Here is a 25,142-nt window from a genome sequence, read left to right as displayed (position 1 = left end):
CGTATATCGCTGCCCGCCCCTCGAGCTTGTGTACCAGGTGGTATCTGCTGCTCCGGGGGCAGTATGTAGACTTCGTCTCCTTGTTAATCCACGGTTCCTGCACCGCCAAGAGGTCGTATTTGGCCTCCTCCAGCAAGACTTCCAGTGTTTGCTTGTTTCCTTCGGTGTTCCAGAGTAGGATTTTAATTTTCATTGCCTGCGACGGTGATCGAGTCCATCGTAGTGTCCCCCTCGGGGTCGCGTTGGTTCGGAGTAGCAGTGACCGCAGGGTTGGCGGCGACGGCAGGCGTTGGTCCGGTAGCCGGTTCGGGCGCCCGGGGCGGCGGAGCGACGGTGTAGACACCGTTGACTACCGGGTTTGCGAACTGCACCCTCGGAGCCTCGAAGTTGATCCTGGTCTGCTGGGGGTCTAAGAGAGCCTGACGTTGGGCCGCAGCCGCATTCGTCGGTCTTCCTCTCAACCTCTTCCTGCCTACCACCTGATAGCTGTCGTCGTCCCTCTCCTCGCCCTCGAAGTTAAACGCGGGAGCGCTCGTAGGGGCCGTGCTGGCTGAGTTCGCCGCTGCGGTCTCATAAGTCCGTGGCCGGAACTGGTAGGCCTCCTTGGCCTTGGCGAGGGTCCTCGACTTCTCCGGGCACTCTCCTGACCACGCCGGATGCCTTCCTCCGCAGGCCGGGCATCGGAGCGGGATTTCGTTTTTGTGAGTAGGGCACTGGTTCTCGCCGTCCCTGCCGCCCTCTCCATGGGCTTTCGTCCCGCAGCGGGGGCACAATGGGGTAGCCTTGCAATGATGTTGTGTGTGTCCCCACTTCCAGCACTTGTAGCACTGTGTTGGGCTGAGGGCAGCCCAGTAAGGCTCGCAGTCCAGTAGTTGAGCCCTCCAGATCACTCCCTCGTCGCACGCCTTGCGTGCGACCTCCTGGGAGGTTAAAGCAACCAGCACTGTTGCCCGGGTCGCCTCCCTGTGTCTCGGCACTCTGAACTTCACTTTATCGACTGTGTGGAGGCCTGTTTGTTTCCCGAATTCCTCCTCGGTGACCCCCTGCAGGTCCTTCTTCCACACGCCCTTTAGCAGGACTGCAAAGGTTCTCTTGCTCTCCTCGGCCTGCTCTCCGAAAGCCTCCTTGATCCAGTTGGTGTTCATCGAGTGCCAATCTCTCGCGCCTGCGTTCTGGAATGTGACGATTGTATCGCCGCTGGGGAGCCTTCGGGCCGCAACTGCTCCCTTCTTGATAGACACCCGGTTGATGGCCTGGATGGTTTCTTGCGGGGTGCGTTTGGCGAGATCGGCTGGCATTCCTCTGCCTCTGACTAGAATCTCCTTGTTTATGCGGGTCGGCACTATCTTTGTCGGCGTGTTAGGCTGCGGCTGAGAGGGGGCAGCTCCATGAGCGGCCACTGCGGCCCAGGATCCTCTGTCCTGGGCTCCGGTTCCGTTGACGGCTGCCTTCATTTCCTCGGCCACCACCTTGCGGAGGTTGGCAAGCGAGATGTTTCCAGTCTGTGACTGAGACGCGTTGTGCACCTTCCGGACGGCTGCTAGCAGGTCCTGTCCCATGCCTCTGGCTGTCCCTTTCTTCTCGGGGTCTGCTAGTCCCACCAGCTCGTCAACCATCTTCTTGATAACCTCTATGTCGGAGGGTGGGGGTGAGAGGGGCGGGGTGGGGGGCAAGTGTCGGGACTGCTCTAGCCCACTTCTTCCCCTTTGGACTGGGGCAGTAGGACCGGCCATCCCGCCTCCACTCAGGGGTTCAGGGGGGCGTGGTCGTCTGGGTAACTGTGGGTGGGTCGGGTAGCTCGTGGGTCCGTGCGTGGGCGATAGAGATTTCCAGGGCGACTGCGTGTCCCGGATCGCCCTTCTTTCCACGCCCACTGCGGCCGCGCTGCGGATTGCGCGTCGGTGCACGTGGTGTGGCTAGATAGGGCTTTGCGAGAGCTTTCGATCGACGCAAGCTTTGGGGCTTTTGGGGCCGAATTTCAAGGACGTTCAGCGTAGCTTGGATCTAAGCTATGATATATCATTCTTTGCTGCCTACCCAGAGTATCTCCATATCCAACTCGACCCGCGTTTGTTTCTTTAGCTACGCGGAAACTTGTAGCTTGTCTCCGCCTTGAAACAACTCAGCCATAGCGGCAATTGCATTCGCACCACGAGTGGCCTGCATCACTGGTGTAGCACTAGGTGCGTTCCAATCGGCGTCATTAGTAAGCTATGGCAGTTGGTTTAACAGGAGTAGGAAAAGAGGCAATCGAGAAATGGAGATGAGGAATCTCTTCTCGCAGTGCTTGGGTGACAGAATTGGTAGAAGGAACCTACGTATGAGCCGTCGCAGTGCAGATAACCGTTGCAACCAGCACTCTTACAGCAAGATGTCACACAGTCTATCACCTGACGTCTCAGCAGATGTCTCCTAGCGGCTCGTAGTTATAAGTGATGAATGCAGTAGTGGTTCACTTACTGACGTTGCAACCACGTTTATTCTATATTGTCATGTCAGTTACTATACTAATCGTATCGTCAAACCACCCCGCCTTCGGTTCATTTTGCGCAGACATAAATAGGCATAGACACACTTACAAGAGCGGCATTCGCGGGAGACTCGGGTTCAGTAACCGGCTGGGGCAGGGCGGTGACAACGCCAGCGAGGACAGCTAGGACGGTGAAGAATCGCATCTTGATTTACGGGTCAGACTTTGGTGTAAGTGTGAAGTTTCCAGATGAAAAGATAAACCCCAGGCCTCCCATGACACCTTTCTTATAGCACTTACTCCATCCGCCTCCCTCCTCTTCCATTACCAAACTATTACAACATCTGCTGACTTCCACACCCTCAACCTCAACCCGCAGCACCACACCCGCACCCCCATAAAGGCCACGGAAAAGAAAACTATAAACAAATGCGGGGTTCCGGCCTTTAACCCATTGGCGCGTCTATAGTCTCCTCCGTGCGTAAACAGTTGTGTGGTTACTTTGTCGCCCCTACTATGTCGGATCTGGTATAGCAGCCCTTGTACCGGCCCGACTATCGTCCCGAGCTTATTCCCAGGGCGACGAATACCGTTCAGCTAGCTGCAACCTGAACCAGGAACTGGTGTTGAACGTCTTCCCCGCACCTTTGGGCGTGGTTCTTGAACATTGGATAAGGTATGGCAACATGCTGAGACAGTGTCAATGCAGCGTGTAATTGGTGGAGGCGGCCCGGTGCATCTTCAGAGTTTAATATTGCAACATGGCGATGCAACCCGATCTTCAGTTGATCTTTCTTGTCCAGAAAGTTGATTGGCAGGCTTTACTTGGTACTCTCAACCTTTTCCGCGCCTCCCCCACCTCGCTCCCTTTGCCTCTCCTTCAGCGTCGACTTTCGCGCTATGCTTTACAGGCTCACCGATTTGACATGGCCCCCGCTTCTGGCTACAAGGGGTGCGGTCACACGGGCGGCCAGGCCGCGCATTACAGACCACGGCTCAACACTCGTCTTCAAAGTTGCCGACATGATCACCATAGCCACGATGCATGCAAAGCAGATCTACACGAAAGACCTTCCCATCTACCACCAGGAGGAGCCATACCAAATTATATCCTATCTACCCAACATTAGGAATACTGCGACCTCGAATCTAGAATTCGAGGCAGTGGAGCAGGTCGTCGAGGATATCCGACACACCGACCAGTAGTTTACCCTCGATGACAATGGGTTTTGGCATGCAGCCGCTCCGATCTCGTTTTCGGATTGGGATTACAAGCGTAAGGTAGAGGAGCATTACTTGCCTGGGGTCAAGTCGCCCCTAAAACAACTCGTGGCTAGTTGGAGCCAACAGCTCGGGGGCACACGGCTTTACGAAGTGCAGAAATGATGATTATCAGAGTCCTCCAGATATTGTTAGTCATCTTTACACCATGCTGATATATTACGGTCCGTTAAATATAATCGTCGCCTTTGTCTCCCTACCATGCCTCTCCCTGGACATTCACTGGAACCTTGAGCGTCCTCGTCCCCGCCGCGCTCACCTTGGGAAGCTGCCCCGCGCGTATGTTCACCTGTAAACTCTCATGCACCAAGCGCGGCGCCGCTAGATTCTTATCCCGCTCGCTCCGCATCCGCACAAACTCATCCTCGGTAATCCCGTCCTTGATATGCTTATTCCTCGCGCGGTGTTCACCAACGGTCGTCCAGGGCTCGGGCTCCCTCTCTCCTTCCACCGGATAGTCATGACCAATCCAGATTTTGACATGATCCGACAGCGCCAGCAGCTTTTTGGCTGACTGATACAAGGCCTGCGGACTTCCGCCAGGGAAATCGCACCTCGCAGTCCCGAGCGAGGGATGAAACAACGAGTCACCACAAAAGACATTATCTACCACAGCCGTCAGCATATTCACCAGCGCACAACCCCCCAACAGAAACGCAACGCAACTCACCTCCAATCCAATACCCCACATGATCCGGCGTATGCCCCGGCAGATGCACCACCTGCCCCCTCAACCCCCCCACCCCAAACACCGCATCATCCTCCCACAACAGGTCAAACACCCCCTCATACTCGGCCCTCTCCACGCCATACCGCTCCCCAAACAAACTCTGCACCTGCCCAATCCGCCGCCCAATACCCACCGGCGGCGACCGCCCTCCCCCCATACCATTACCGTCCCCACCCTGCGCCGCGGCCAGCCGCCGCTGCAAGTAAAACGCCGCCGTGAGGTGGTCGGCGTGGGCGTGGGTTTCGAGGATGTGGGAGATGGTGTAGCCGCGGGCGTGGATCAGGGCGAGGAGGGCGTCGGCGGTAGTGGTGGAGATGGTGCGGGTGGTGGGGTTGTAGTCGAGGACTGGGTCGATGATGGCTGCGGTGTGGGAGGTGGGGTCGGCGACGAGGTATTGCCAGGTGCAGGTTTGGGGGTCGAAGAGGCTGTGGATGGTGGGTTCCGGGGTGTTGGTGGTGGTTGTGGTGGTGGTGGTAGTGGTAGTGGTAGTGGTGGTGTATGTTCGGTGAGGGGTGTGGCTGGGGGTTGTGAAAGGGGGGAGGGAGAGTTGGGGTTGTGGGTCGGTGCGAGGTCTTGATGTTCGATGTGAGAGGCCTCTTTGTGATCGCGTGTGATGTGTTTGGTGATGGATCCGGCGGCCTTGGTTAACGGCGAGTCCGAGGTTTGGCACCGTGGCTTGATCGGCGGTAGTATGAGGTAGTAGGAAACGAGAAGTGGCTGTGGGTTGCCATCTCGTCTCAAGGCACATGCGTAACGGCAACCTCTTCATCTTCAATGTGTTTCTGCGGATTCACGGCGGCCTGATTCAGGAAGGTTCTGCTTTAGACTCAAAACTCGGATCACAGGAATATATCCATGAGCCGAATACTACCGACTCACCTGATTTCAAGGTCGATTCGGCATACCGGGGATCCACCTCAAATTCGCCGTCCCCGTGGCCCGGACCGGAGTCAGGGGTTACTACCGGCACCCGCCGACAGCCGCGAGAGCCGCCTCCTTTCAAGCAAGAGGCTCTCCAGTAACCGTCGAAGGCAAGCTCTTGCCGTTATAGAAATTGGTCAGGATCTAGGTTGGCTTCCCCGGGGTACGGATGTGGACGGGTCGGCCCCTTAATGGTGAGCCGGACCGTAGGTGTCAGACCATGGTGGCGCCACGGAGAAGCTTCGATTCCGCGACTCGGCAACCAGCTGAACAGTCGGGGTCCACTGGCTAGGCGGCAAATCAGCCGGTTTCCCGTAAATTAGCGCATGGCGTGCTCGTGCACGGCTCGCTTGCTGACCAATGTCCCAGTTTCAGCCCTTTGTAGTTTTCCAATATCACCACCAAGGCGCTCATCACGGCGGCTCCTGGCAGCCACGTTCGAGATCTCCCTTCTCACCATATCCACATCATCGCCATGGCCCCCAGCCGGCTACTCACAAGGCAAACAGCCAAGGCCTTGGCTGCTGCCAAGCAGACACTCAACCATCCGACCACATACCGGACCTTCGCCTCAGTCTCTTCCTCCCCAGTCAACTCAGCGCGGAATCACAAGGTTGTCGTCGTCGGTGGAGGGTCAGCCGGTCTCACAATCAGCCACCAGCTCCTACGCACCGGGAAGTTCTCACAAGATGATATCGCCGTCGTCGACCCAGCAGAATGGCACCACTACCAACCCGGCTGGACCCTCGTCGGCGGCGGGCTCAAGGACAAGCACGAGCTCAAGCGCCCCCTACAATCCCTCGTCGACCCCAAGCTCAAACTCTACCCCGACTACCTCGCCACCTTCACCCCCGAGGACAACACCGTCACCCTCGGCAACGGCTCCAAACTAACCTACGACCAACTGGTCGTCGCCCCCGGCATCAAGGTCGACCTCGCCAGCATCAAGGGCCTGCCGGAGGCGGTGTCCAACGCCGAGTCCAACGTGTCGTGCATCTACACCTTCGACACGGTGGGCAAGGTGTTCCCTACCGTGCAACGACTGCGCTCGGGGCAGGCCATCTTCACGCAGCCCGCGGGCGTGGTCAAGTGCGCGGGGGCGCCGCAGAAGATCATGTGGCTGGCGCTGGACCACTGGAAGCGCGCGGGGCTGTACAAGGCGCATGATGATGCGTCGCCGGTGAAGATTGCTTTCGCGACGGGCCTGCCCGTCATGTTTGGCGTGCCCAAGTACAGTGCCGCGCTGGAGGCCCTGCGCCAGGAGCGTGGCGTGGAGGGGCTGTTCGGTCACGACCTGGTGGAGGTGGACGGCAACACGGCCGTGTTCGCGCGGCCTGACGGGAAGGACAAGGTCCGGAGGCCGTTCGACCTGATGCATGTCGTCCCCAAGATGGGCGCGCACGCGTTTGTCAAGAACAGCCCGCTGGCGAACGAGGCTGGGTTTGTGGATGTGGACGACGCCACGCTGAGGCATAAGAAGTTCGCCAACGTGTGGTCTGCCGGCGATGCCAGCAGCTTGCCGACGTCTAAGACTGCCGCGGCGATCACGGCCCAGGCGCCGGTGCTGGTCGGAAATCTCGTCAAGGCGATGGAGGGCGGCGAGTCCCGGCCCGGCTACGACGGGTACACCTCGTGCCCGCTGCTGACTGAATATGGAAAGGTCATGTTGGCTGAGTTCAAGTACGGTGGAGTCCCACAGGAGACGTTCAGCCGGGTGGGCTGGGATCAAGCGACACCAAGGCGCGCCTTTTACCATCTCAAGAAGGATTTCTTCCCATGGGTGTATTACAAGTCCATGGTCAAGGGGACTTGGGGCGGACCGAAAGGGTGGATCAACTAGCAAGAGACGACAAGAATCTAGAGAAAGAATCGAACATGTTGTCGACTTGCGTAAAGGTGAATACCCATCAAGGTGCTCCTGAGTTCCATTTGTGTGGTTGACAAACCGGAGTGAGTGGGAACAGTTCCTGGCAAAGGTGCGAGGCAGGCAATCTGGCGCCCGTGTTTCTTCGGCAAATACATGGATACGCAGCTCGCGCAGCTTTGCTCGCCCTTTCCTTATGCTAGCAATTGTTTCCTTCCTGTGGTTGTTTTCGCCGGCAGCAAACCATGCACTGTCCTTGGAAGGAACTTTGGCACGGTAGTGATATTACTAGCAACAGGACGACACCTGCCTCGATTTCACCAGAATGCAAACACAACTTGGACAATAAGGTACTTGAAGCTTGGCTACTCCGTCTGGCCAAGCTCCTTTCTGTGACTCAGTCCATCATTCGGAAAAAATTAGCTTGACCACGAGGGTTGGATGGGCAATCTGTTCCCAGAACGTTTGTAGTCTAAGCCACCGTCATGCCTGCCAAACCTTCATACATTCAACGCACCAAGAAATTACCTAGGCTTTGAGTTGCGGAGCAAACTCGCTACGACACTCACTTTATACAAGCATCAACGCATCATCCAATATGGTGCCCCTGACCATTATCCCCGAGGTATATCCTCCCCACGCTCCCCCGTGCCTACCTTAGTTCTAAGATGGCTTGCCTCCGTGCCTCCACATCCGCCTCAAGTTCCATCTTACCCCAACCTGCCCCAACCCTCTCCTCGCCCCGTTGTGATCGCAGCTTCCGTTCTGGATTTGACCATTTTCTCAAGCACAGCCCGCACCTCAGGTCCCCCCGGGCCGTTTTCCTTCTCAACTCCTCGATCACAAAGCCCCCGCTCGTGTCCTAGCACCACCCTCTCCAGCACACCTGGATTTGCAGCCACTATTTATCCAAGTTACCTCATTCACCCCTTACACCCGACCTCTCTTGCCCTCCAGACTTCAAGAAACTACCTTTACACCGAGCCCTATTCTCTGTGCATCACGATGAGTGGCCGTGGGCGCGGGGGTCAAGGTTTCGGAAACCAGGAGAACAAGAAGTTCAACAACCAGAACAACAAGTTCAACAACAAACCTCCCAATGAGTTTTACAGGTAAATGATTCTATCCATGCACGGCCGATCATGTAATGTGATGCCGGGCTGGCCAAGGACTAACATTCTTGTAGAAATGGCTGTGCCTTTTTAGAAAATGTTCGGCTGTTGGAAGACCGCACTGCCGCGAAGCCAAGATCAACAACACAGCAGTCTCAAGCGCTCCAACGTCCGGCTTACGGGACACTCGGCCAGGCGGTCTCTCTGTGGGCGAACTACGTTGCGCTCACACCCGGTCGGGGCCATCTCTTTTACCGATACTCAATCAGCATCACGAGAATCAAGGACAACAACGACAAGAAACAAGACAGTACGAAGGTCCCGGCTGAACAGTCATCAAACAATGAAGCAGCCGAGCTGGCTTCTCAGGTTGCGGACCAGCTGACGCTGAACCCTAACTCAAACGACCCTCCCAGCGAACCCGGCATCCAACCTGGAAACGGCGACACCGCCGTGCAGCCGGCCGGCATGAAGCGTGCTGCCATTATCGCCCATCTCCTTGGGGACGATCGGGATCTCAAGGACCGTTTTAACCGGGGGACAGTTGCGTCAGATTACCGCGACATCATGGTCAGCACCACCCCTCTCGAGGACCTCGTGTACCCCGTCAACTACAAGGGCGTGAGGTCAAACTACAGGCTCGAAAAATACAGGGTCGCTCTTATGGAGCCCAGTGATGTACAAAACCCCCTCAAACTGGACGATTTGCTGGACTATCTTGGCTCGGACACTCGACCTGAGACAACAGCCATCCCGGAAGCGGTCTTCGCTCAGGTCCTCAACATCTGGCTTCGGCAGTTTTCCAAGTTCAAAGAATCAATCGAGCCTCCCACGCAAAAGGTCGTCGCCAGTAAAGCATACCCCCTCACAGATGACACTACGCTGCCGAAGGACCACCCCAACTTCTACTTTACGCAGCCATTACAGTCGGGCATCGCTTCAATCCGGGGTTACTTTTCCAGCATTCGTTTTGGGGCAGGAAAGGCATGGGTTAACATCAATACCACCCACGGCGCTTTCTTTGAGAGCAAACCGCTCGGGGAATGGATCAGAGATGCTGGATACGCACACCCCCGCAAGCACGCGCAACTGCATGGCATCTTGAGGGGGCTGCGGGTTGAATTGCTCCACCGGACCGTTAAGGATGGTGACGACAACAAGCCTGTCGTCAAGGTTATATCCGGACTTGCGACGACCTCAGATGGTCCGTCAAAGGATGCACCTGAGGGAAATCCTTCCACGACCTTCCCCCCGCCAAAATTTGTGAAAGGATCCCCAGCGTATGGAGTGCAGTGTGCGCAGGTTTTGTTCTATGATCCGTCCAGACCCGGGGACGGATATGTTACGGTCTACGACCACTTCAAGCAGAGTGAGGCTCCATTTTACCCGAGAGATGTGGTTCAGGGGATTCAAACTGACCAAGCTTCTAGAGTACCGCAAGTACACCCCGAAACAAGATGAACTTGTTGTCAACCTAGGTAGTGCTCGGCGGCCTACGTACTACCCTGTGAGCGTTTGCAAGCTTCTCCCCGGGCAGCCCTACCATCCGAAGTTGACGGACACCCAAACCCAGGCGATGATCAAGTTCGCGCAGCTCGGACCCAAGAGCAGTGTGGACTGCATCACGGTGGACGGGTTCGACAGGATTGGTCTGAAGAATCCCACGGCACATGCGAAACTACTCAATCCTGCTTCCGGGTTGGCCAGAGCCCAAGGGCGCATTCTTGCTATGCCTGGCGTCAAATACAACACAACCAAGGTTAAATCGACCCCTGGCAAGTGGAACCTCCTCGACGTCGGTGAGTACAGCAAGAAAGGGCGGAAGGCGGCCTGGACATTCGTATCCTTCGGGAAGCTCCCATGGTACGACGCCGACTATACGAGAATGGACAAACAGTTGCGGCCATTGATGGCCAAGCGCGGGTTCAACCCCCAAGACGAGTGGCATATGGACGACCGTTACCTTTACCCGCCACTAGAGCTAACACAGAACTCGACCATTGAAACTCGCCGCAAAGAGTTGGCTAAGCACTTCAAGGATCTGCACAACAAAGGATGCAATCTGCTCTTCGTGATGCTGCCCGACAAAGGCGCCGAAATGTACAACGCCGTCAAAGCTGCGGCCGACATCACAGTCGGTATCCATACAGTTTGTATAGTGGAACCTAATGCTGCGCGCAAGTTCAGGGCTGGTCCCCTCCAGTTCTCTCAGTTTTTCGACAACATCCTACTCAAGGCAAACCTCAAGCAAGGAGGCATCAACCACACATTGGAATTCCCTACTTCCACCATCCTTTCCAAGTGGCAGGCCATGGTCCTTGGCCTCGACGTCACACACTCGCCGCAGGGTGCAAACAAAGCAAACGCCACCCCTAGCATCATCGGCATGGTCGCAAACGCTGATGAGCATCTTGCTCAGTGGCCAGCCACCATAGCATTCCAGGACCGAGAAAATCAAGAAATCGTGACGAGCATGCAATCCTTCCAGACACTCCTCCAACCGCACCTCGACCGCTACTATGGGCGACACAAGAAATATCCCGCGGCCCTCATCATCTACCGCGACGGCGTTTCCGAGGGCCAGTACAGCCACGTCGCCGAAAACGAGTACAACGGGATTCGCTCTGTTTGCACGGCCGCGTACGGCAGCAAGAACCAGCCGGGTCCCAAGATCTCCATCATCGTCGTCGGCAAGCGCCACCACACACGCTTCTTCCCCACCGCCGCCGACCACGCCGACAGCAAGGGCAACACCCGCCCGGGCACCGTCGTCGACCGGTCCATCACCAGCCAGTTCCTCTGGGAGTTCTACATGCAGGCGCACGAGGCCATCCAGGGCACCGCGCGCCCGGCCCACTACGTCGTGGTGAAGGACGAGTTCTTCCGCAGCACCTTCTCTGTCCAGGGGAACAGACCCTCCGCCAACCCCCCGTACAAGAACGCCGCGGATGTGCTGGAGGCGTTCACCCACGCCCTGTCGTATGCCTTTGGCCGGTCCACGCGCTCCATTGGCGTGTGCACCCCCGCCCGCCTGGCCGACAAGGTCTGTGATCGGGCGCGGTGTTACACGGCGGCGGGGCTGGCGCTGGAGGAGATCAAGGTGGCGGAGGATCTGAAGGATTCGATGTTTTACATCTGATGGGGGTGCATTGTTAAGTTAGCGGTTGTGTAATTAGCGGTTGTGGACATTAGCGGTTCTGTAAATTACCTAGGTAGCGTTTGCTGTCGTTTACTTGCATTGGTCTTTTTTCCTCTTTTCTGTCCTTACCGTCTTGTTGCCAGGCACGCCTTCATCGATATAGGCAACCTTCACTCGGTATTTGGTTACATTATGCGGGCTTGACTTTATCCTCCCTGCCCACCTCACATCCTGCCAGCCCGACCAAGGACCAAGTGTCGTTCAAGTGCCACAACTACCATCGCCAACTCCTTTCGGTGCTCAATGGTGGTCTATATCCTGTGGGTATGGCAGGAAAGGGCAAGGAAGATGCTGCTTTTTGCTGGCAAACGATGTATTTCTAGTTTCCGTTACCATGGGGTGTATCCAGAACATCGCTTTTCCAGGGGATGAGGAGAAAAGCACACCTGGCCGTCATTAATAGTGGTAGCTTACAACCAACCACATCGATATGTCCAGGCACCACAATAATTTAATACTGTTTCTTATGTACTTCCGCTGATCCACCCTTCTCTGCATTTCGACCACAATCTCCCCGAGTATCTCAGTGCATGATTCCATACAAAATGCCCGGTGATCCACGTGCTTGAACGCCCGACTTCCGCAATCCAAGACCACAACGACGCGTATCAAGTTGGTTGCGTCCCGCGTAAACTCCCACAAAAGATTAACTCAGGCTGTCACTTAATGGCGTCCTAGAACCTTGATCTTCCTCCCGACCCATACACCGGACACTCTCATGCCGCCCCGGCCACGACGCCTGCTGTGACCGCACTCTGCATCGACTTCTGCCAGATGCACATGCAGCTCATAACCACCATGATGCTCCACAGCGTACCAAGCTCGCCAGTAGCACCACTGCCCCTGAACTCGAACTGCCCCACCTTCGAAAAGCTCAGCGTCCCCGGATTAGCCCACACCGCCACCACCTCCTTCCCATCGCTCGTCAACCCATTCGCACCCTCATCCCCCCCATGCCCATGCCCACCATCCTCCTCTCCCGCTCCCGCTCCCGCTCCCATCCTCACCAACTTCCACCCCCACCCACTCCCCCTCTTCACCCCCTTCACCTCACCCCCCCTCGACCGCCGCCACTCAAACCTCTCCACCCCACCCCCATCCCCCCCCACCGCCATCGCAAACCAATACGTCTCATGCCGCCACCCCACCACATACCTCAACACCTCCGCCCTCTGCACCCCACCCTTCCCCAGCGCGGGCAGGCCCACGGAAAAATCCTGCCGCATCCGCCCTGCATGGTGGGCCGTAGCGAGCGGGGGGCCGGAGACGTCGGGCCCGGCGCGCATCGTCATGCTGCCGTACCAGCCTTGGTTGAGGGTCAGGGTGTAGGTGGGGGTGTTGGCGGGGTCGGAGGCGTCGCTGAGGAGGAGGGTGATTTTGCGCCAGGATTTTTGGTAGGCGGCTGAGATGCGGGTGGGGAGGGTGTGGTTGTTGGTGAGGGAGGGGGGGAGGGTGAGGGGCGTGGGTTGCGAGTGGGAGGAGCCCATGGTTGGGGAGTGGTTTGGGGGGTTGGGGGGTTTGGTTGTTTGTGGTGGTCGTTGCGGTGTGGATGGTGAAGGCGTTGCTGTCCAGGGAGTCTTCGAGAATGACGTCGAGGGTCGGGCGTTGTGATGTGACGCAGGGGCTATAAAAAGGGCGGTGGAATACTTGGTTGCTGCCACCTTTAACAAGTTGACGGTTGGGCTTGAATAAATATACCTGCCCAACTTCGCGTGCTTGAGTCCAAGTTTATATGACGACGTTCAAAGTGCCAGGCTTGTTGCAACGATCTTGCCAAAACCACCCAATCACTCTTCTCTGTTTGGGGCGAAGCATCGACATGACAGTCAGCCTTGGCCTGCGCCACTCTCGCCTCCAGAAGTACAAATACAATGTTTTGCCCAATAGAGCTTAGCATGGCCAAGCTCCGAACGAATGTCGGGTAAGATTCATGACTCGAGCCCAGCCACGACATGCTAGTGGAATCCACTGGCCCCCCCGAGTAGGATTCTTAATGACTTTTGTGGCGGTCGAACCATTTTGGTGCCCGCGTTTCCTTTACGTCTCCGTTATCGACCGTCATCTTCGGCCTTATATCGATAATCTCGGAAACGAGGCAGTTCTCATGGTAAGCTACCTCTGTAAACACAAAATAGGTCACCCTTGCGTTCATTTGCTGGGGTAATAGGGATACTAAAGGGTGGTTCGGTGCTTACTGCTTTTCGTCGAACCAGCCTTGCTGTTTAAGTGAACCACATGCAGGCATGGAAATGATTGCTCCACCAAGTGATGGGTAGAAGAGGCGCTAACACCCGACGTAAGTGATCCGTTCTGTGCCTAGGTAAGGTAGTCAACCATTCACACTGCTCAAACGTGATGTTAAGGAGCATCTCTATAACAGAAACGTAGCTTAGGTACTTACCCAACGTCTTTGCAGATCAGCTTGGCTATGCTGCCCAACGAAACCATCTTCAAGCATCAACGAGTCACCAAAACCCGCCTCGGATCTCATAATTCAAAGCATCTTCGTTAGCGTGTGGTTGAGGTCAGCGACTAGAGTAGTATTGCGGGTGCGGATATAGGCAAAGTGAGTAAGACAAGCGCCATGTTAGGGACACGGTTCTAGTTGCAGAAGTGGAACGCATCAATATCAGCGACGTTAACGCTCTTGCTCCGGCTGAGAAATAGGGCTGTCTCTGCTGGTTTTCGCGTCTCCTGTTGTTTCTAACAGTCGAGGCCAGATCTTAACCACAAGGAGGCGAAGCGTCGGGATGCAGGCGACGACAATGGCGAGATTAATCTCGGTAGCCACCCAATATGGAAGACTGGCCTCTCCGGTCGGTATCCCGATGCCGCCCATGACAAGGTAAATCCGTACCCCGGAGGCGGCACAAACCCTACGCAAATCTTAGATACCATAAACAAAAGATACAGGACTTCCTAGATAGAAACAGAAGCGGGTTAACGAAACTTACAAGAGGCCCAAGGCAAAAGCAAAGTAGAGCCAAGCTTTCTGGCGCTACGGCAGAGTCATGGGCCAGATCAAGGGGAGCGGGAGACAAAAGATGGCGACATCGAGCACAAAGCTTATGACAGCGTCCGCGATCGACTTCGCCTCCCCAATGCTGATACATCGGTGGTCGGGTCGGTCAAGGTTCCAAAAGGAGTTGATCGGGAGACAGGCGAAGATGTTTGTTACGGCATCACAAATGCCGAAGACCGACGTTAGGGGGATAAGGACGTGCGTCGCTTTCCGTGGCCAGGACGTTAGGAAGATGTCGAGAAAGAGGAGCAGGACGGAGATTTTGGTCAGGACAACGCTGAGGTTGACGACCAACTTGCTCGTGTATAGCATCTAGGAAGTAGCAGTTCACCATTCATCAGCCAATTGGTGCGGTGGTTTTGCAATACCGAAGGTCGAGGAAGGGTGTATCACAACCCACTTTGAAGAAGAACTCTTTGTCGTCCGGAGTAAGCTCGGCGGGGGCTTTGGGGAGTTCCAACCCTCTGGAGGCATCTACACCATAAATTCCCCATCAGGTGCTGACCCAGAGGGATACGATCTCTAACACTGCGTGAAGGGGATGGAGATCGGACATACAGATTTTTAGGATGCAAGTGTCGGCAAGAGAAAAGAGCCGGGTTAAAGAATTAGCATGGTCATTAGCATAGACATAACCCCGTGTGCCTCCCGTCGTAGAGTGTAAGGAGCATGCATAAGTCGCTCAGTCCTAAGACGCGTAGGATGTAGCCGCGGCAAACAAACCGCAATGCCACAGCCAGCGTCGCGAACCCAAGCATCCCGGCGGAAAACGCGAACAGCGACGGCCCTTCGCCGGTCCAGCCCATGGCGGTCCGTTGCAGCCACACCGATTTTTGGCTACTGTCATGTGGTCTGGAGTCTCACAGATTCTTCGTCAACTATGAAAGGGAGTTCGTCAATCGATCTTCTTGGTGTTTTGTTGCGGCACCGCCCCCTGAGCATCAAAGCTCACGTGGTAATTACTGAAACCCAGCCGCCGGCCCCCCCGAAACCCCTGGCCCTGTCGATGTCTGCGCCAAGGCTCCCAATAAATGTCCCTAGGCGCGACAGGGTCTTGATTTAGGCCAATCGAACTCGGCCGGGCTGAGACTATTGATGAGAAAGGAACAGGGAAGATTCCAGCGAACCCTGCCGGGCCTGCGAACCAGACATCATTACGGCTTAGTTAGGGACTGGCTGAAATCTGTTGATCCGGTTCGTCCGCGGCAGATGCCGGTGCTAAGGCATGGATGGACAGCGAGAGTTACAAAGTTATCCATACAATGCCTCCATTGCGATTTCGGGCTTGGTCAATGTAAGATCAGTAGGTACCTAAGCAAGTTACGCAAACTACTACGTGCCGCCCCCCTCTCTCGACATTTCTAGCGGAACATTGACCCTTGCGTGCTGTGTGTGCCAAGTGTGAACCATACCACGTTCATTTGCCATTTACGTTCTGCGCCTCCAAAATGGCCTGGCGCAATGAATGTTCCAACCTCCGGACACTCTCCTGGCTCGTTGTCTGGCCTGTCATAACGTAGAGAGTGTTACCCAACACACGGGTGTGCACGTTCCACGGCGAGTCGTCTGACCCGTCGATCCCAGGGTTTCCGCGACTCTGTAGAAGTGCTGCCTGCACAGCTTTGGCCGCACTGCTCTTGTAGCTATCCAGGCCATCTGGGCTGGTAATCCGGATCGCCAAAACGCTCCCCAGAGCCCAAACGCCGCTCACAACCTCACTCGGCAGCTGGTCTATCCAGGAGACGAATTCGGGGCTCCAAACGGACCAAACACGGCGTTCTGGAGCCCGTTCTGGCTTGGCTTGGGAGGAAATTCCAGTCTGGTTGTGCGCTGCCTTTGCCCAATCCCAATCCCCGCGGGCCTCTGTCTGCTGCAACTCTCGTAGGCTCTCGAGAGCGACTTGGCATCCAACCGCGTGGGCCGTATAACTGTGACCATGCAAGAGGGCATCGCTCTTGTCTTCGCTCGCAAAGGCGTTAAAAATGCTGTCGGATGCAAGCGTCACGCTCAGCGGAACGAGCCCGCCCGTTAGCAACTTGGCGTGGACCGAGATGTCCGCATCCGCGCCGAGGAATGAGGCTGCACTAAACCGGCCGAGCCGGTACAAGCCTGTGAATACCTCGTCAAAAATAACAGGTAAGCCGGACCAGGCGCGCTCGTCGGTCTTTGCCTTTGCAGGACCCGAATTGTCACCAAACAAGGTCGGGTTTTGCCGGACAACCTTGACGAGAGTTCGTTGGAACAGCGGGTCGCTAAGTAAATACACCCGTCAGATTGTGATGTCTTTTGAGCCTGTAGCGTTCTCTCCCCCGAGAATCGGAAAGGGGCACTTACACCAAAAGCATCCCGCCTGCTCCCAGGACGACGGGTTCGATCATGAGGGCTCCGAACTTATGCCCCTGAGCCGTGAGCTTCTTGAGAGTAGCGAGAATGAACTTCTCGTAAACCTTCCCGTCTTCACCCCCCTCTCGCGCCTCAACGTCAAACACATCCGAGAGCGAACCGTACGAAGCACCCCCACGGCCACCAGCCAGACCACGCACCTCCTCGGGATACTTGACCCTCCACCTCCCCCGACTGTACTCCACCACAGGATACGCAAACCAAAAACCCCTCCCCTCATACCACTCCACCTTCTCATTATACACACACGGCTCCGAACAATCCATCGCCCCGATCGTATCCCCATGATAACTCCCCCGCAATCCCAACACCCCCAACCTCCCCTCTCCACCCCCCCCTTCCTGTTCCAACCCACCCCTCACCCTCACAGCCCGCAACGCCATCTTCACCGCCACCTCAACCCCCGTACTGCCATTATCCGAGAAGAACGCCCTTTTCAACCGCTGATTCCCCATCCCCTTCAGCAGCGTCTCGGCCAGCGCCAGCGCCGGCTCGTGCACCGCTTCGGCAAACATCACGTGCCCGTAGCGGCCGGCGGCGTACGCGGCGGCGAGAGAGAGTTGGGGGGTGCCGTGGCCCAGGCCTTGCGTCCACCAGGAGGCGGAGCCGTCGAAGGAGGGTTGGAGGAGGGGGGGTGGGGTTGTGAGGGAGGGGGGGGTTGTGGTGGTGGGGGGCTGGGGGGTGAGGGTTTGGAACCAGTCGCCGTGGGCGGAGTCGATGGTGGTGATTTTGGAGGGGATGAGGTCCTTTTGTTGCGTGAAGGGGTACCAGATTGTTTCGGAAGCTTTGCTGCTCATGGACTCGAGACGTGATATGCGGTTGTTGTGGCGGGTGTGTAGGTGTGCAAGGATCTCGTGCAAGTTGCTGTCGTTTCCACTGTTGTACTCGTAGTACCGTGACATTGCAGCGATGTCCGCGTTTGTGTCGCCGCGGATGCGGTTTGGAGGTTCGGGAAATGTCATGACGGGGATGTTGTGTTGGTCTTTGAAGTATTCGGCAAGGTATTGGTGGTTTTGGAACTGTCCTTCCCGGAATAGCAGCACCATCTCGACGTCGTAGCCGCGCAGCTTGAGGGATTCGAATGCCGAGATGGTTTGTGAGATACCGCCGAGTTTACTATCGCCAACGAGTACGACAGGGAGCCGAAGCGGCCGATACAGGTCTGCTTGAGTTGAGCCCGATGGAGCTGGGGAGTGCACACCTCCTGCTGTCTCGACAAAAAGCCATCCGGGACCACGGGACGCCTGGCGCGTTGCTGATTTCGAAATCTCTGCTAATACGGTTTTATCGGCGACGATGGGCTAATGACAATTAGATCACGTCCCTCTAGGCCGTGATAGTTCGTTGTTTCGACGGGACAGAACTCGAATCCCCACATGCAACTTACCTGCCCCGAGGCCTGAGCCGCAATGTGAGGGCTGAGGGCCAGTTCATATTGAAACAGCGTTCTGCTGTTGATTTCGGGAGCAAACTTTTGGATGTGTCTGCAGGTCGTCATAAGTCATATTGCTGCAACACCATGTAGCATGGCTGAGAGGTCACATTGCATGAAGGAGAAGGGCAGATCATCTGCACAAACGAGGGAATGGTTATTACTACGATCTCCGTCTAAAATCACAAGAGGTTTACATACACAAGTCATCGGCATCGAGAGCCGCCCCTGTTGAGACAGGCTTCAAATAAGACGTCTCTTCATCGGCCCAGAGCCTGTGAGCACCTTTGCAAAGAATAGTGGTAACCACTGTCTTGCCGACCTCGGTGTTGGCTCCGTAGACCTGATGGATCCGCAGGGAGCGCCAAAGCAGCGACCTCGCCGGCGGAATTAAAGGCATTGGGATGCGTCGCGGTTTCCTTGCTCCCACGCAGTAGCGTGTTTCGGCAAGAAATGCCCGGATTGAGCGTTTTATATTCGGTAGGGCTCTCAACCCTCGAATAACCCTGGGAAACGGTTGAGCAATTTAACATCCCAAGTCCGATGCAAGCCGACTTCGGCGGCACCACTTCTGGCTCCAGTCTACTTTTGTTGAGTTGCACATGTGTGACACATGTTAAAAATAATTTCGGTAACTCTCGGCTAGTTCCGCTCGATTTCTAAACCCAATTGCTCCTTCAAACCGCGAGCGGGCAGAGGAAAAGCCAGGAAACGGGCAATTCGTTAAAATGTCGAAAAAGGCGCTGAACAACGCGCTCGATAACGTCCTTGCCTCCCTTCTCGACCGCCGACGTGCACGGAACCAGCTGAGGAGCTTGACGACGGTTCCAGATGGCACAGTCGATTTCTCTTCCAATGACTACCTCTCGCTATCTTCGCAGCCCGCCGTGCAGGAAGCATTCTTAACTCGCCTCCAAGGAGCCGTATCACCTACCACCGCCGGCCACAACAATCGCCCATCGTCGCTGTTGGGCTCCGGTGGCTCGAGGCTGCTGGATGGGAATTCACCATTTGCAGAATCTCTGGAACGCATGCTGGCCGACATCCACGGGGCCCCGGCCGCTCTGCTGTTCAACTCGGCCATGGACGCCAACGTGGGTCTTTTCTCGTGCGTCCCGCAGCCTGGCGATGTGATCATTCATGACATCTTGATACACGCGAGTGTGCATGATGGGATGCGGTTGAGTAGAGCCAGCAAACGCATCCCGTTCGCCCATAGCCGCATCTGGGACGCCCCGGGAGACTCGAGTGCTTCTTCCATAGCTAAGTCCCTGGAGGCGGTCTTGCGGGGTCTACTACAGGAACCCGACGGCAGCCAATTCGAATCCGGAAAGAGAAATGTCTTCATCGCCGTCGAGGGTGTCTACAGCATGGATGGTGATGTCGCCCCCTTGGTTGACATTGTTGAGTGTGTCGAGCGTTATCTTTCTCAAGGCAACGGCTACATCATCGTCGATGAGGCACATTCCGCAGGTATCTTTGGAGACCGTGGCCAGGGCTTGGTGAGTGAACTGGGCCTCGAGAAACGGGTGTGGGCAAGGGTACTGGGTTTTGGGAAGGCGGTCGGTTGCGCTGGAGGTAAACTATTCTCTCATTTCCTCCTTGTCAAGTCCATGGTGGCCACCTTAGGAAAAGTGATATTAACTAGTGGGTTGGGACAATTGAAGGTATGGTACTGTGCTCGCCCACGACTCGCTCCTATCTCATCAACTATGCGCGGACTCTCATCTACACAACCGCCATGGCATTCCCTTCCCTCGCGAGCATTGAGGCGGCGTACAGCTTCCTTGCGGCAGGCCAAGCAAAGCAGCTACAGTCCCACTTGGATGTTCTTGTGCAAGGGACACACAAGCTCCTCCTCGTGGTGTGCGCCCGCCATCGCCCCCCTCCTGAACTATTACGTGTCAGCCCCGGAAAACCACGGTCACCCGTCATTCCTGTCCTTACCTCCCGGCCCCGGGATCTAGCCAAATACTGCCAGCTTAAAGGATACATGGTGCGCCCCATCGTAGCACCAACCGTACCCAGAGGAGAAGAAAGGATTAGGATATGTCTCCATGCCAAGAATTCCATGGTTGAAGTTGAAGGATTGATCAAGGCGATGGAAGAGTGGTTGTTGAAAGCCCTGGATCGCGGAGACGAGTCCGAAGGAAGGGTGGCGATAGAAACTGACGAGGGCCAACCATCAACGCATGATCGCGCGACTAGGGAGGCAAAAATATAAAGGACAGTTACCAGACCAAAGCCTGCGCTCTCATGTGATTGTGTCGGGGATTATCAAGACCTAAGTAAGTAGGGAGGGAGGAAAAACCAAACGAATGACATTGCGGCAACTCGACGGAGGCATCCCATCCATAAGCCCCAGAAAGCGTGAAACAGGTAAACTGTACAGGGCAACCACCTGCCCCTGGACCCCTTTCCCCCCCCCCTCACTTCAATAACTTCCCTGGCAAACACGAAGCCTCAACATATCCAATACCGAAGAAGGATAACATCTCAATCCAACGAAAATGAAGATGAATCGACCGCATGAGACGGCCCAACCGGGGCTGATATACCCCGGCCTAACCCTACAAACCACCCATCCCTTGCAAGAACGAAAACCCTCAACGCGAAGAAGGACACACCCCGCCACAGGCATCATCTCGATCCCACCGACCCACCCTAACAAGTACAAAACTTGGTATCGCCAACACCCGACGCGCAGCACCCAACACCGCCGCACTCGGCGCTCAAGGTCCAGCGGCGTTGCGAATTGCACACCTGGATGACGTAGGTGTCGCCGCGGTTGTAGCAGCAGTACTGGCCCGGGTTGCAGGGCAGTGCTTTATCACACTCGCTCGGACCCTCCTGCCGCTCCCGTAGCAGTTGGCCGGGAACCGCTGCGCCGGCGGAGGCGAGGGTCGCGGTGGTGGTGAGGGTGAGGAGGGTGGTGAGTTGCATTGTTTTGTGTTTTGAGAGTGTGTTGGTGGGATAGGGGGATTTAGAGTTGAAGTCTTGGTTTGAGTTTGGGGAAAACGGTGCTTGACCTTGAAAGCTGGTATGCTGTGATCGAACGTTTGAATGATAACATGCGGGACCCAGGATATCTTTATACTTTTTCTCCTGCTCCTTTCCACCGACTACTCTTGGACGGTAGGCACATTCTGATATTGGCCCCTCCCACTGTTACAAAAAGAAACATCCAATGAGTTGACCGACTCAGGGTTCCCGATTCTGTGCGGTGTGATAGGAGGTTGGCAATCAGGTTTCTGGTGGTATCTCAGAAATCCTACAACCAATTCTCTTCGAATATGGCTCTCATTACCTCACTGTAGACTCATACTGCTGACATTCCTCATCCAGAATGAGAAGGGATATGCTTTTTTCGCCCCCAGTCGTTGCCCGGCGCCACACACAGACATTGCATATTCAAGCTCGGCGTAATCAGTCGACATCTCGGTCCTTAAATTATGCCTTAAAATGAACGTGCATCGGTGGGCACACTCGAAAATAACCTGGGAGCTGGCATGTGATAGGATGACTGCGGTTCCTTAACGGAGATGGCATGGCCCAGTGATGTCTTCCTTCAATGCAAAGGATGGCTTGGCTACATGTAGGTACTGGCGAATATGCTCGATACCCCGCTTCATTGGAAACAATCTGATAGGGAAACGTAGAGTCCCCGTTCTTCTCTCGTTCAGTCAAGCGTGGCATGTCGAAATTGACAAACGGAAAGCAACGAGTAGGTGGCGTCCCTTTGTGATATGGGAGTTATGAAACTCGCCAAACCTGTATCAACGGCGTGAATTTGGACCAGGTTTCGGCCCAATCCTGCATTGATATGAAATAGTATATGATAAAGAAACATCTAGTCAGAGTCTAGATTACGGCTATTGGAACAACAGTTGAGGTGGCCTGGTTGATCGGTTAACATCATCCTGAAAGCGTCTTCGCCTTGTGTCCCGATGATATTGTCGATCGGGGAAACATCCCCCGCCCCATGAGTTGCAATGACCCCATAATTTAAACAAGACGGATCCCATAAGGGGGATACGTCAAAATATTCCTCGAAGCAAAGAGGGAAGTCATCGAAGATGCCGGTGCTTGGGACTGGAGCTGTGTATTGGCAACGGTTTCCCGTATGTCGGTATGAAGGCGTCCCCGGAGAAGCCGGGCCAGCTTCAGTGTCCCCGTCCAATGGTAAATCGATGAACGAAAGGTCTAATGCTTCATGACACCCAAGTTAGCAGTCAGATTATTCTCACAATGGGGAATAAGGCGCTCGGCAATCTTACATGGCGACGCTGTGCCCTCATCTACCTCCCTACTTGGCGGCGGCCCCCCATCCTGGAGAAATGCCGCTGCTCTTTCTTGACTCGAAAGCCCCTTGCGGGAAGACCCTTCTTTTCGTACTCTCATGGCGTACGCATTAGGGGTAAATCCCATGACAGTCTTGAATACCCCGTGGAGATACCTCGGCGACAAGCCAACGCTGGCCGCCAAACTTTCGAGGGTGAGGACTCCTTCAGCGGCATCCATGAGTTCGCAAGCTTTTCGGAAGGCTTTCTTATGACTGGCTTGAGGTTCGAAGTCCGCCTGTGAGGGCTTGCAGCGTTTGCAAGCTCGAAACCCAGCGCACTCCGCCTCGTTCGCCGAGTCAAAGAACACGACATTTGCCTTGCGTGCTAGGCGAGAGGGGCAAGTCGGACGGCAATAAATGTGGGTTGTCTTGACACCGTACAGAAATGCAGAAGCTGCACGCGGGTTGCGCATCTCGAGCGCTCGCCATCGAGAGTGTGGAGTTTCGAACATGTTGACTGCTGGTTGCAAGTACATAAGTCCCAGCACCGCCATCGGTGATCACAGTTAGAGGGAGGTGACGGGAAGAAAAAGACCGGGCGCAGAAACACCACAAACTGACCTCCTGGTCCTCGAATTGACGAATCACCGCCAAAGATGCTGCCAAAGTGACCAATGAAACGGGATATGACAACTCAATGTGGGCCCGTTGCACCAGAATCGACCCGTCGCCGATGACCTTGTTGCCAAAGTGACCAATGGTAACAGCCACTCAGTTTCTCCGACCCATGCCATGACTATCACGGAGAACTGTGACATCAAATTCGGCAAGTAGGAAAGGCGTAATTTGACATTTCTTGAGAAAAGAAGGCGTTGGTCTTTGAAGGTGGGGCGATGAACAGCGTTGAGCTGGAAGTAAAAGTCATGAACCTGGGTGTACAAGGGGGATGTGGAGGTTGTGAGATCGTTGGCATAATCTATATAAGGCCCTTCCCACCGTCCGTCATGATGTGTTATTTCGGATCATCAGCACACCTTGGACTATTTCGAAACTGCAATCATGGTTACGATCGACAATCCCGTTCTGTTGCCCGGCTCTCGGGTTCTTGTTACTGGCGTTAGTGGCTTCATTGGTAGCCATATCCCCGATCAGCTGCTCGCTGAAGGGTATCTTGTGACGGGAACGACTCGAGACATCTCCAAAATATCATGGCTTCAACTTCTTTTTGACCGCAACTATGGGGCAGGAAAGTTCAGGGTTGATCAAGTCCCTGACATCAGTAAGCCCGGAGCTTTTGACGGCCTCCTCGATGGTATGTTGATCCCCGCCGCACACCTCGCACTCGACCCGACCACTCATCAATATCCGTAGGCATATCCGGCATTGTGCACGCCGCCTCTGATATGACGATGGATCCGGACCCTAACAAGGTGATCACCCCCATGGTGGCAGGGACTCTTGGCCTGCTGAATGCGGCGGCGGAGCAACCCTCGGTGAAACGCTTTGTTCTCACCTCGTCCTGCGCAGCGGCTGCCACCGCGAAGCGGGGGGTTGCCCAAACCATTGATACAAACACATGGAACGACGAAGCAAGCCGTGAAGCGTGGGGCCCTCCACCATATGGACCGGAGCGCAGCTTTGCAGTGTACGCGACGAGCAAGATGCAGGTGGAAAAGGAGGCATGGAAGTGGCATGCCGAGCGCAAACCGGGCTTTGTGCTAAACACAAGTAGGACAACGATGCGAGATCTAACATACATTCGGTTACTGATAGCGTGGTTTAGTCCTCCCCAGCATGAATTTCGGCAGGAGCCTTGACCCGACTCACCAAGGCCATCCTTCGATATCTTACATGATCCAGGCCATATTTCAGGGCAATGTTGACGTTGTCGCCAATGGCCCTCAGTGTAAGCGTACCCCGCAGCGAGCCATTGGCCAGTACCTGACCCAGATGCCAGACTTCTTCGTTGATGTTCAGGATAACGCTCGCCTCCACGTGGCGGCCCTCATTCACCCGGGAGTTCTGGGTGAGCGCATCTTTGCCTACGCCCAGCCGTACACTTGGCGTGGTATCCAGCGCACGATTCAGGGGTTGTACCCCGACAGAGCTTTCTCTGGCGACATTGAGGACGCCGAGCTTGACGCCAGCCACATCGTCCCTGCTCCGCGAGCTGAGGTCCTGCTGAAGGATATGGGACGCCCGGGCTGGACGGACCTCAAGGAAAGCGTGAAGATAAATGTTGATGATTTTGCTTAACAGTTGGCGATCTGCCCGTGGTGCTAGTTGATACATCTACACACGTATTGGAGCTGATGGATTGGATTGTTGGCCGTCATCGCGGAGCTGGAATCATCACTTGTTTCAAAATTGCTGGTATTTTTCGGAACTGTTAATACTGTGCCTGATTATCTTTGTTTCATCCAGAG

General features: G+C 55.5%; 11 protein-coding genes across 11 annotated transcripts; 4 read left to right on the top strand and 7 right to left on the bottom strand.

Moving 5' to 3' along the window:
• Positions 1-2,009: 2,009 nt before the first annotated feature.
• On the bottom strand, positions 2,010-2,921 carry F5144DRAFT_552918 (uncharacterized protein). The gene is made up of 4 exons (XM_066787774.1): positions 2,580-2,921; positions 2,461-2,482; positions 2,319-2,383; positions 2,010-2,179 (listed from the first exon to the last, which is right to left on the bottom strand). The coding sequence occupies exons 1-4, from the start codon at positions 2,673-2,675 to the stop codon at positions 2,123-2,125; spliced, it is 240 nt and encodes a 79-aa protein (XP_066647706.1). The 5' UTR covers positions 2,676-2,921; the 3' UTR covers positions 2,010-2,122.
• Positions 2,922-3,870: 949 nt separating this feature from the next.
• On the bottom strand, positions 3,871-5,668 carry F5144DRAFT_552915 (beta-lactamase-like protein). The gene is made up of 3 exons (XM_066787773.1): positions 5,361-5,668; positions 4,422-5,281; positions 3,871-4,357 (listed from the first exon to the last, which is right to left on the bottom strand). The coding sequence occupies exons 2-3, from the start codon at positions 5,248-5,250 to the stop codon at positions 3,948-3,950; spliced, it is 1,239 nt and encodes a 412-aa protein (XP_066647705.1). The 5' UTR covers positions 5,251-5,281; positions 5,361-5,668; the 3' UTR covers positions 3,871-3,947.
• Positions 5,565-7,411, top strand: F5144DRAFT_4870 (uncharacterized protein). The gene is made up of 2 exons (XM_066785578.1): positions 5,565-7,298; positions 7,367-7,411. The coding sequence occupies exon 1, from the start codon at positions 5,878-5,880 to the stop codon at positions 7,240-7,242; it is 1,365 nt and encodes a 454-aa protein (XP_066647704.1). The 5' UTR covers positions 5,565-5,877; the 3' UTR covers positions 7,243-7,298; positions 7,367-7,411.
• Positions 7,412-8,271: 860 nt separating this feature from the next.
• F5144DRAFT_634802 (ribonuclease H-like domain-containing protein) lies at positions 8,272-11,517 on the top strand (the record flags this gene model as incomplete). Its single annotated transcript, XM_066792596.1, has 3 exons — positions 8,272-8,378; positions 8,453-9,747; positions 9,809-11,517. The coding sequence occupies 3 exons, from the start codon at positions 8,272-8,274 to the stop codon at positions 11,515-11,517; spliced, it is 3,111 nt and encodes a 1,036-aa protein (XP_066647703.1).
• A 688-nt stretch (positions 11,518-12,205) lies between these two features.
• On the bottom strand, positions 12,206-13,186 carry F5144DRAFT_4788 (uncharacterized protein). The gene has a single exon (XM_066785120.1). The coding sequence runs from the start codon at positions 13,062-13,064 to the stop codon at positions 12,294-12,296; it is 771 nt and encodes a 256-aa protein (XP_066647702.1). The 5' UTR covers positions 13,065-13,186; the 3' UTR covers positions 12,206-12,293.
• Positions 13,187-14,215: 1,029 nt separating this feature from the next.
• Positions 14,216-15,405, bottom strand: F5144DRAFT_588129 (uncharacterized protein; the record flags this gene model as incomplete). The annotated part of the gene is made up of 4 exons (XM_066789899.1): positions 14,216-14,453; positions 14,580-14,897; positions 14,931-15,011; positions 15,236-15,405. 4 exons carry the CDS (start codon positions 15,403-15,405, stop codon positions 14,216-14,218), a joined length of 807 nt encoding a protein of 268 aa, XP_066647701.1.
• Positions 15,406-15,822: 417 nt separating this feature from the next.
• F5144DRAFT_552898 (pyridoxal phosphate-dependent transferase) lies at positions 15,823-18,918 on the bottom strand. Its single transcript, XM_066787772.1, has 4 exons — positions 18,638-18,918; positions 18,390-18,486; positions 16,934-18,303; positions 15,823-16,851 (listed from the first exon to the last, which is right to left on the bottom strand). The coding sequence occupies exons 1-4, from the start codon at positions 18,832-18,834 to the stop codon at positions 16,017-16,019; spliced, it is 2,499 nt and encodes an 832-aa protein (XP_066647700.1). The 5' UTR covers positions 18,835-18,918; the 3' UTR covers positions 15,823-16,016.
• A 108-nt stretch (positions 18,919-19,026) lies between these two features.
• Positions 19,027-20,765, top strand: F5144DRAFT_552895 (pyridoxal phosphate-dependent transferase). Its single transcript, XM_066787771.1, has 2 exons — positions 19,027-20,012; positions 20,102-20,765. The coding sequence occupies exons 1-2, from the start codon at positions 19,163-19,165 to the stop codon at positions 20,656-20,658; spliced, it is 1,407 nt and encodes a 468-aa protein (XP_066647699.1). The 5' UTR covers positions 19,027-19,162; the 3' UTR covers positions 20,659-20,765.
• Positions 20,766-20,863: 98 nt separating this feature from the next.
• On the bottom strand, positions 20,864-21,640 carry F5144DRAFT_624616 (uncharacterized protein; the record flags this gene model as incomplete). Its single annotated transcript, XM_066792206.1, has 2 exons — positions 21,110-21,640; positions 20,864-20,880 (listed from the first exon to the last, which is right to left on the bottom strand). The coding sequence occupies exons 1-2, from the start codon at positions 21,375-21,377 to the stop codon at positions 20,864-20,866; spliced, it is 285 nt and encodes a 94-aa protein (XP_066647698.1). The 5' UTR covers positions 21,378-21,640.
• Positions 21,641-22,197: 557 nt separating this feature from the next.
• F5144DRAFT_552893 (metal binding domain of Ada-domain-containing protein) lies at positions 22,198-23,307 on the bottom strand. Its single transcript, XM_066787770.1, has 2 exons — positions 22,712-23,307; positions 22,198-22,637 (listed from the first exon to the last, which is right to left on the bottom strand). Exons 1-2 carry the CDS (start codon positions 23,268-23,270, stop codon positions 22,285-22,287), a joined length of 912 nt encoding a protein of 303 aa, XP_066647697.1. The 5' UTR covers positions 23,271-23,307; the 3' UTR covers positions 22,198-22,284.
• Positions 23,308-23,775: 468 nt separating this feature from the next.
• On the top strand, positions 23,776-25,089 carry F5144DRAFT_521739 (uncharacterized protein; the record flags this gene model as incomplete). Its single annotated transcript, XM_066786724.1, has 3 exons — positions 23,776-24,028; positions 24,088-24,444; positions 24,644-25,089. 3 exons carry the CDS (start codon positions 23,776-23,778, stop codon positions 24,970-24,972), a joined length of 939 nt encoding a protein of 312 aa, XP_066647696.1. The 3' UTR covers positions 24,973-25,089.
• Positions 25,090-25,142: the final 53 nt, after the last annotated feature.

This window comes from Chaetomium tenue, assembly GCF_020726465.1.
Source record: "Chaetomium tenue strain MPI-SDFR-AT-0079 chromosome Unknown F5144scaffold_1, whole genome shotgun sequence".
In the NCBI taxonomy this organism is placed as follows: Eukaryota; Fungi; Ascomycota; class Sordariomycetes; order Sordariales; family Chaetomiaceae; genus Chaetomium; species Chaetomium tenue.
The sequence above is the reverse complement of the archived record's forward strand: the minus strand, read 5'-3'. Positions and strand labels throughout refer to the sequence as shown.

Excerpts from the sequence above, each read along its gene's own strand:
- F5144DRAFT_552915 (XM_066787773.1), bottom strand. The coding sequence starts at position 5,250 with ATGAAGAGGTTGCCGTTACGCATGTGCCTTGAGACGAGATGGCAACCC. Across the intron at positions 4,358-4,421 it reads TGTGGGGTATTGGATTGGAG|ATAATGTCTTTTGTGGTGAC; the intron begins GTGAGTTGCGTT and ends CGGCTGTGGTAG.
- F5144DRAFT_4870 (XM_066785578.1), top strand. The coding sequence starts at position 5,878 with ATGGCCCCCAGCCGGCTACTCACAAGGCAAACAGCCAAGGCCTTGGCT.
- F5144DRAFT_4788 (XM_066785120.1), bottom strand. The coding sequence starts at position 13,064 with ATGGGCTCCTCCCACTCGCAACCCACGCCCCTCACCCTCCCCCCCTCC.
- F5144DRAFT_552918 (XM_066787774.1), bottom strand. The coding sequence starts at position 2,675 with ATGCGATTCTTCACCGTCCTAGCTGTCCTCGCTGGCGTTGTCACCGCC. Across the intron at positions 2,483-2,579 it reads CTCCCGCGAATGCCGCTCTT|AATAAACGTGGTTGCAACGT; the intron begins GTAAGTGTGTCT and ends ATGACAATATAG. Across the intron at positions 2,180-2,318 it reads TGCACTGCGACGGCTCATAC|TGCTACACCAGTGATGCAGG; the intron begins GTAGGTTCCTTC and ends GAACGCACCTAG.
- F5144DRAFT_552898 (XM_066787772.1), bottom strand. The coding sequence starts at position 18,834 with ATGCCTTTAATTCCGCCGGCGAGGTCGCTGCTTTGGCGCTCCCTGCGG. Across the intron at positions 18,487-18,637 it reads GCTCTCGATGCCGATGACTT|ACACATCCAAAAGTTTGCTC; the intron begins GTGTATGTAAAC and ends GACGACCTGCAG. Across the intron at positions 18,304-18,389 it reads CGGCTCAGGCCTCGGGGCAG|CCCATCGTCGCCGATAAAAC; the intron begins GTAAGTTGCATG and ends AATTGTCATTAG.
- F5144DRAFT_552893 (XM_066787770.1), bottom strand. The coding sequence starts at position 23,270 with ATGGCGGTGCTGGGACTTATGTACTTGCAACCAGCAGTCAACATGTTC. Across the intron at positions 22,638-22,711 it reads TGAGGGCACAGCGTCGCCAT|ACCTTTCGTTCATCGATTTA; the intron begins GTAAGATTGCCG and ends ATGAAGCATTAG.
- F5144DRAFT_552895 (XM_066787771.1), top strand. The coding sequence starts at position 19,163 with ATGTCGAAAAAGGCGCTGAACAACGCGCTCGATAACGTCCTTGCCTCC. Across the intron at positions 20,013-20,101 it reads GGCGGTCGGTTGCGCTGGAG|GTATGGTACTGTGCTCGCCC; the intron begins GTAAACTATTCT and ends GGACAATTGAAG.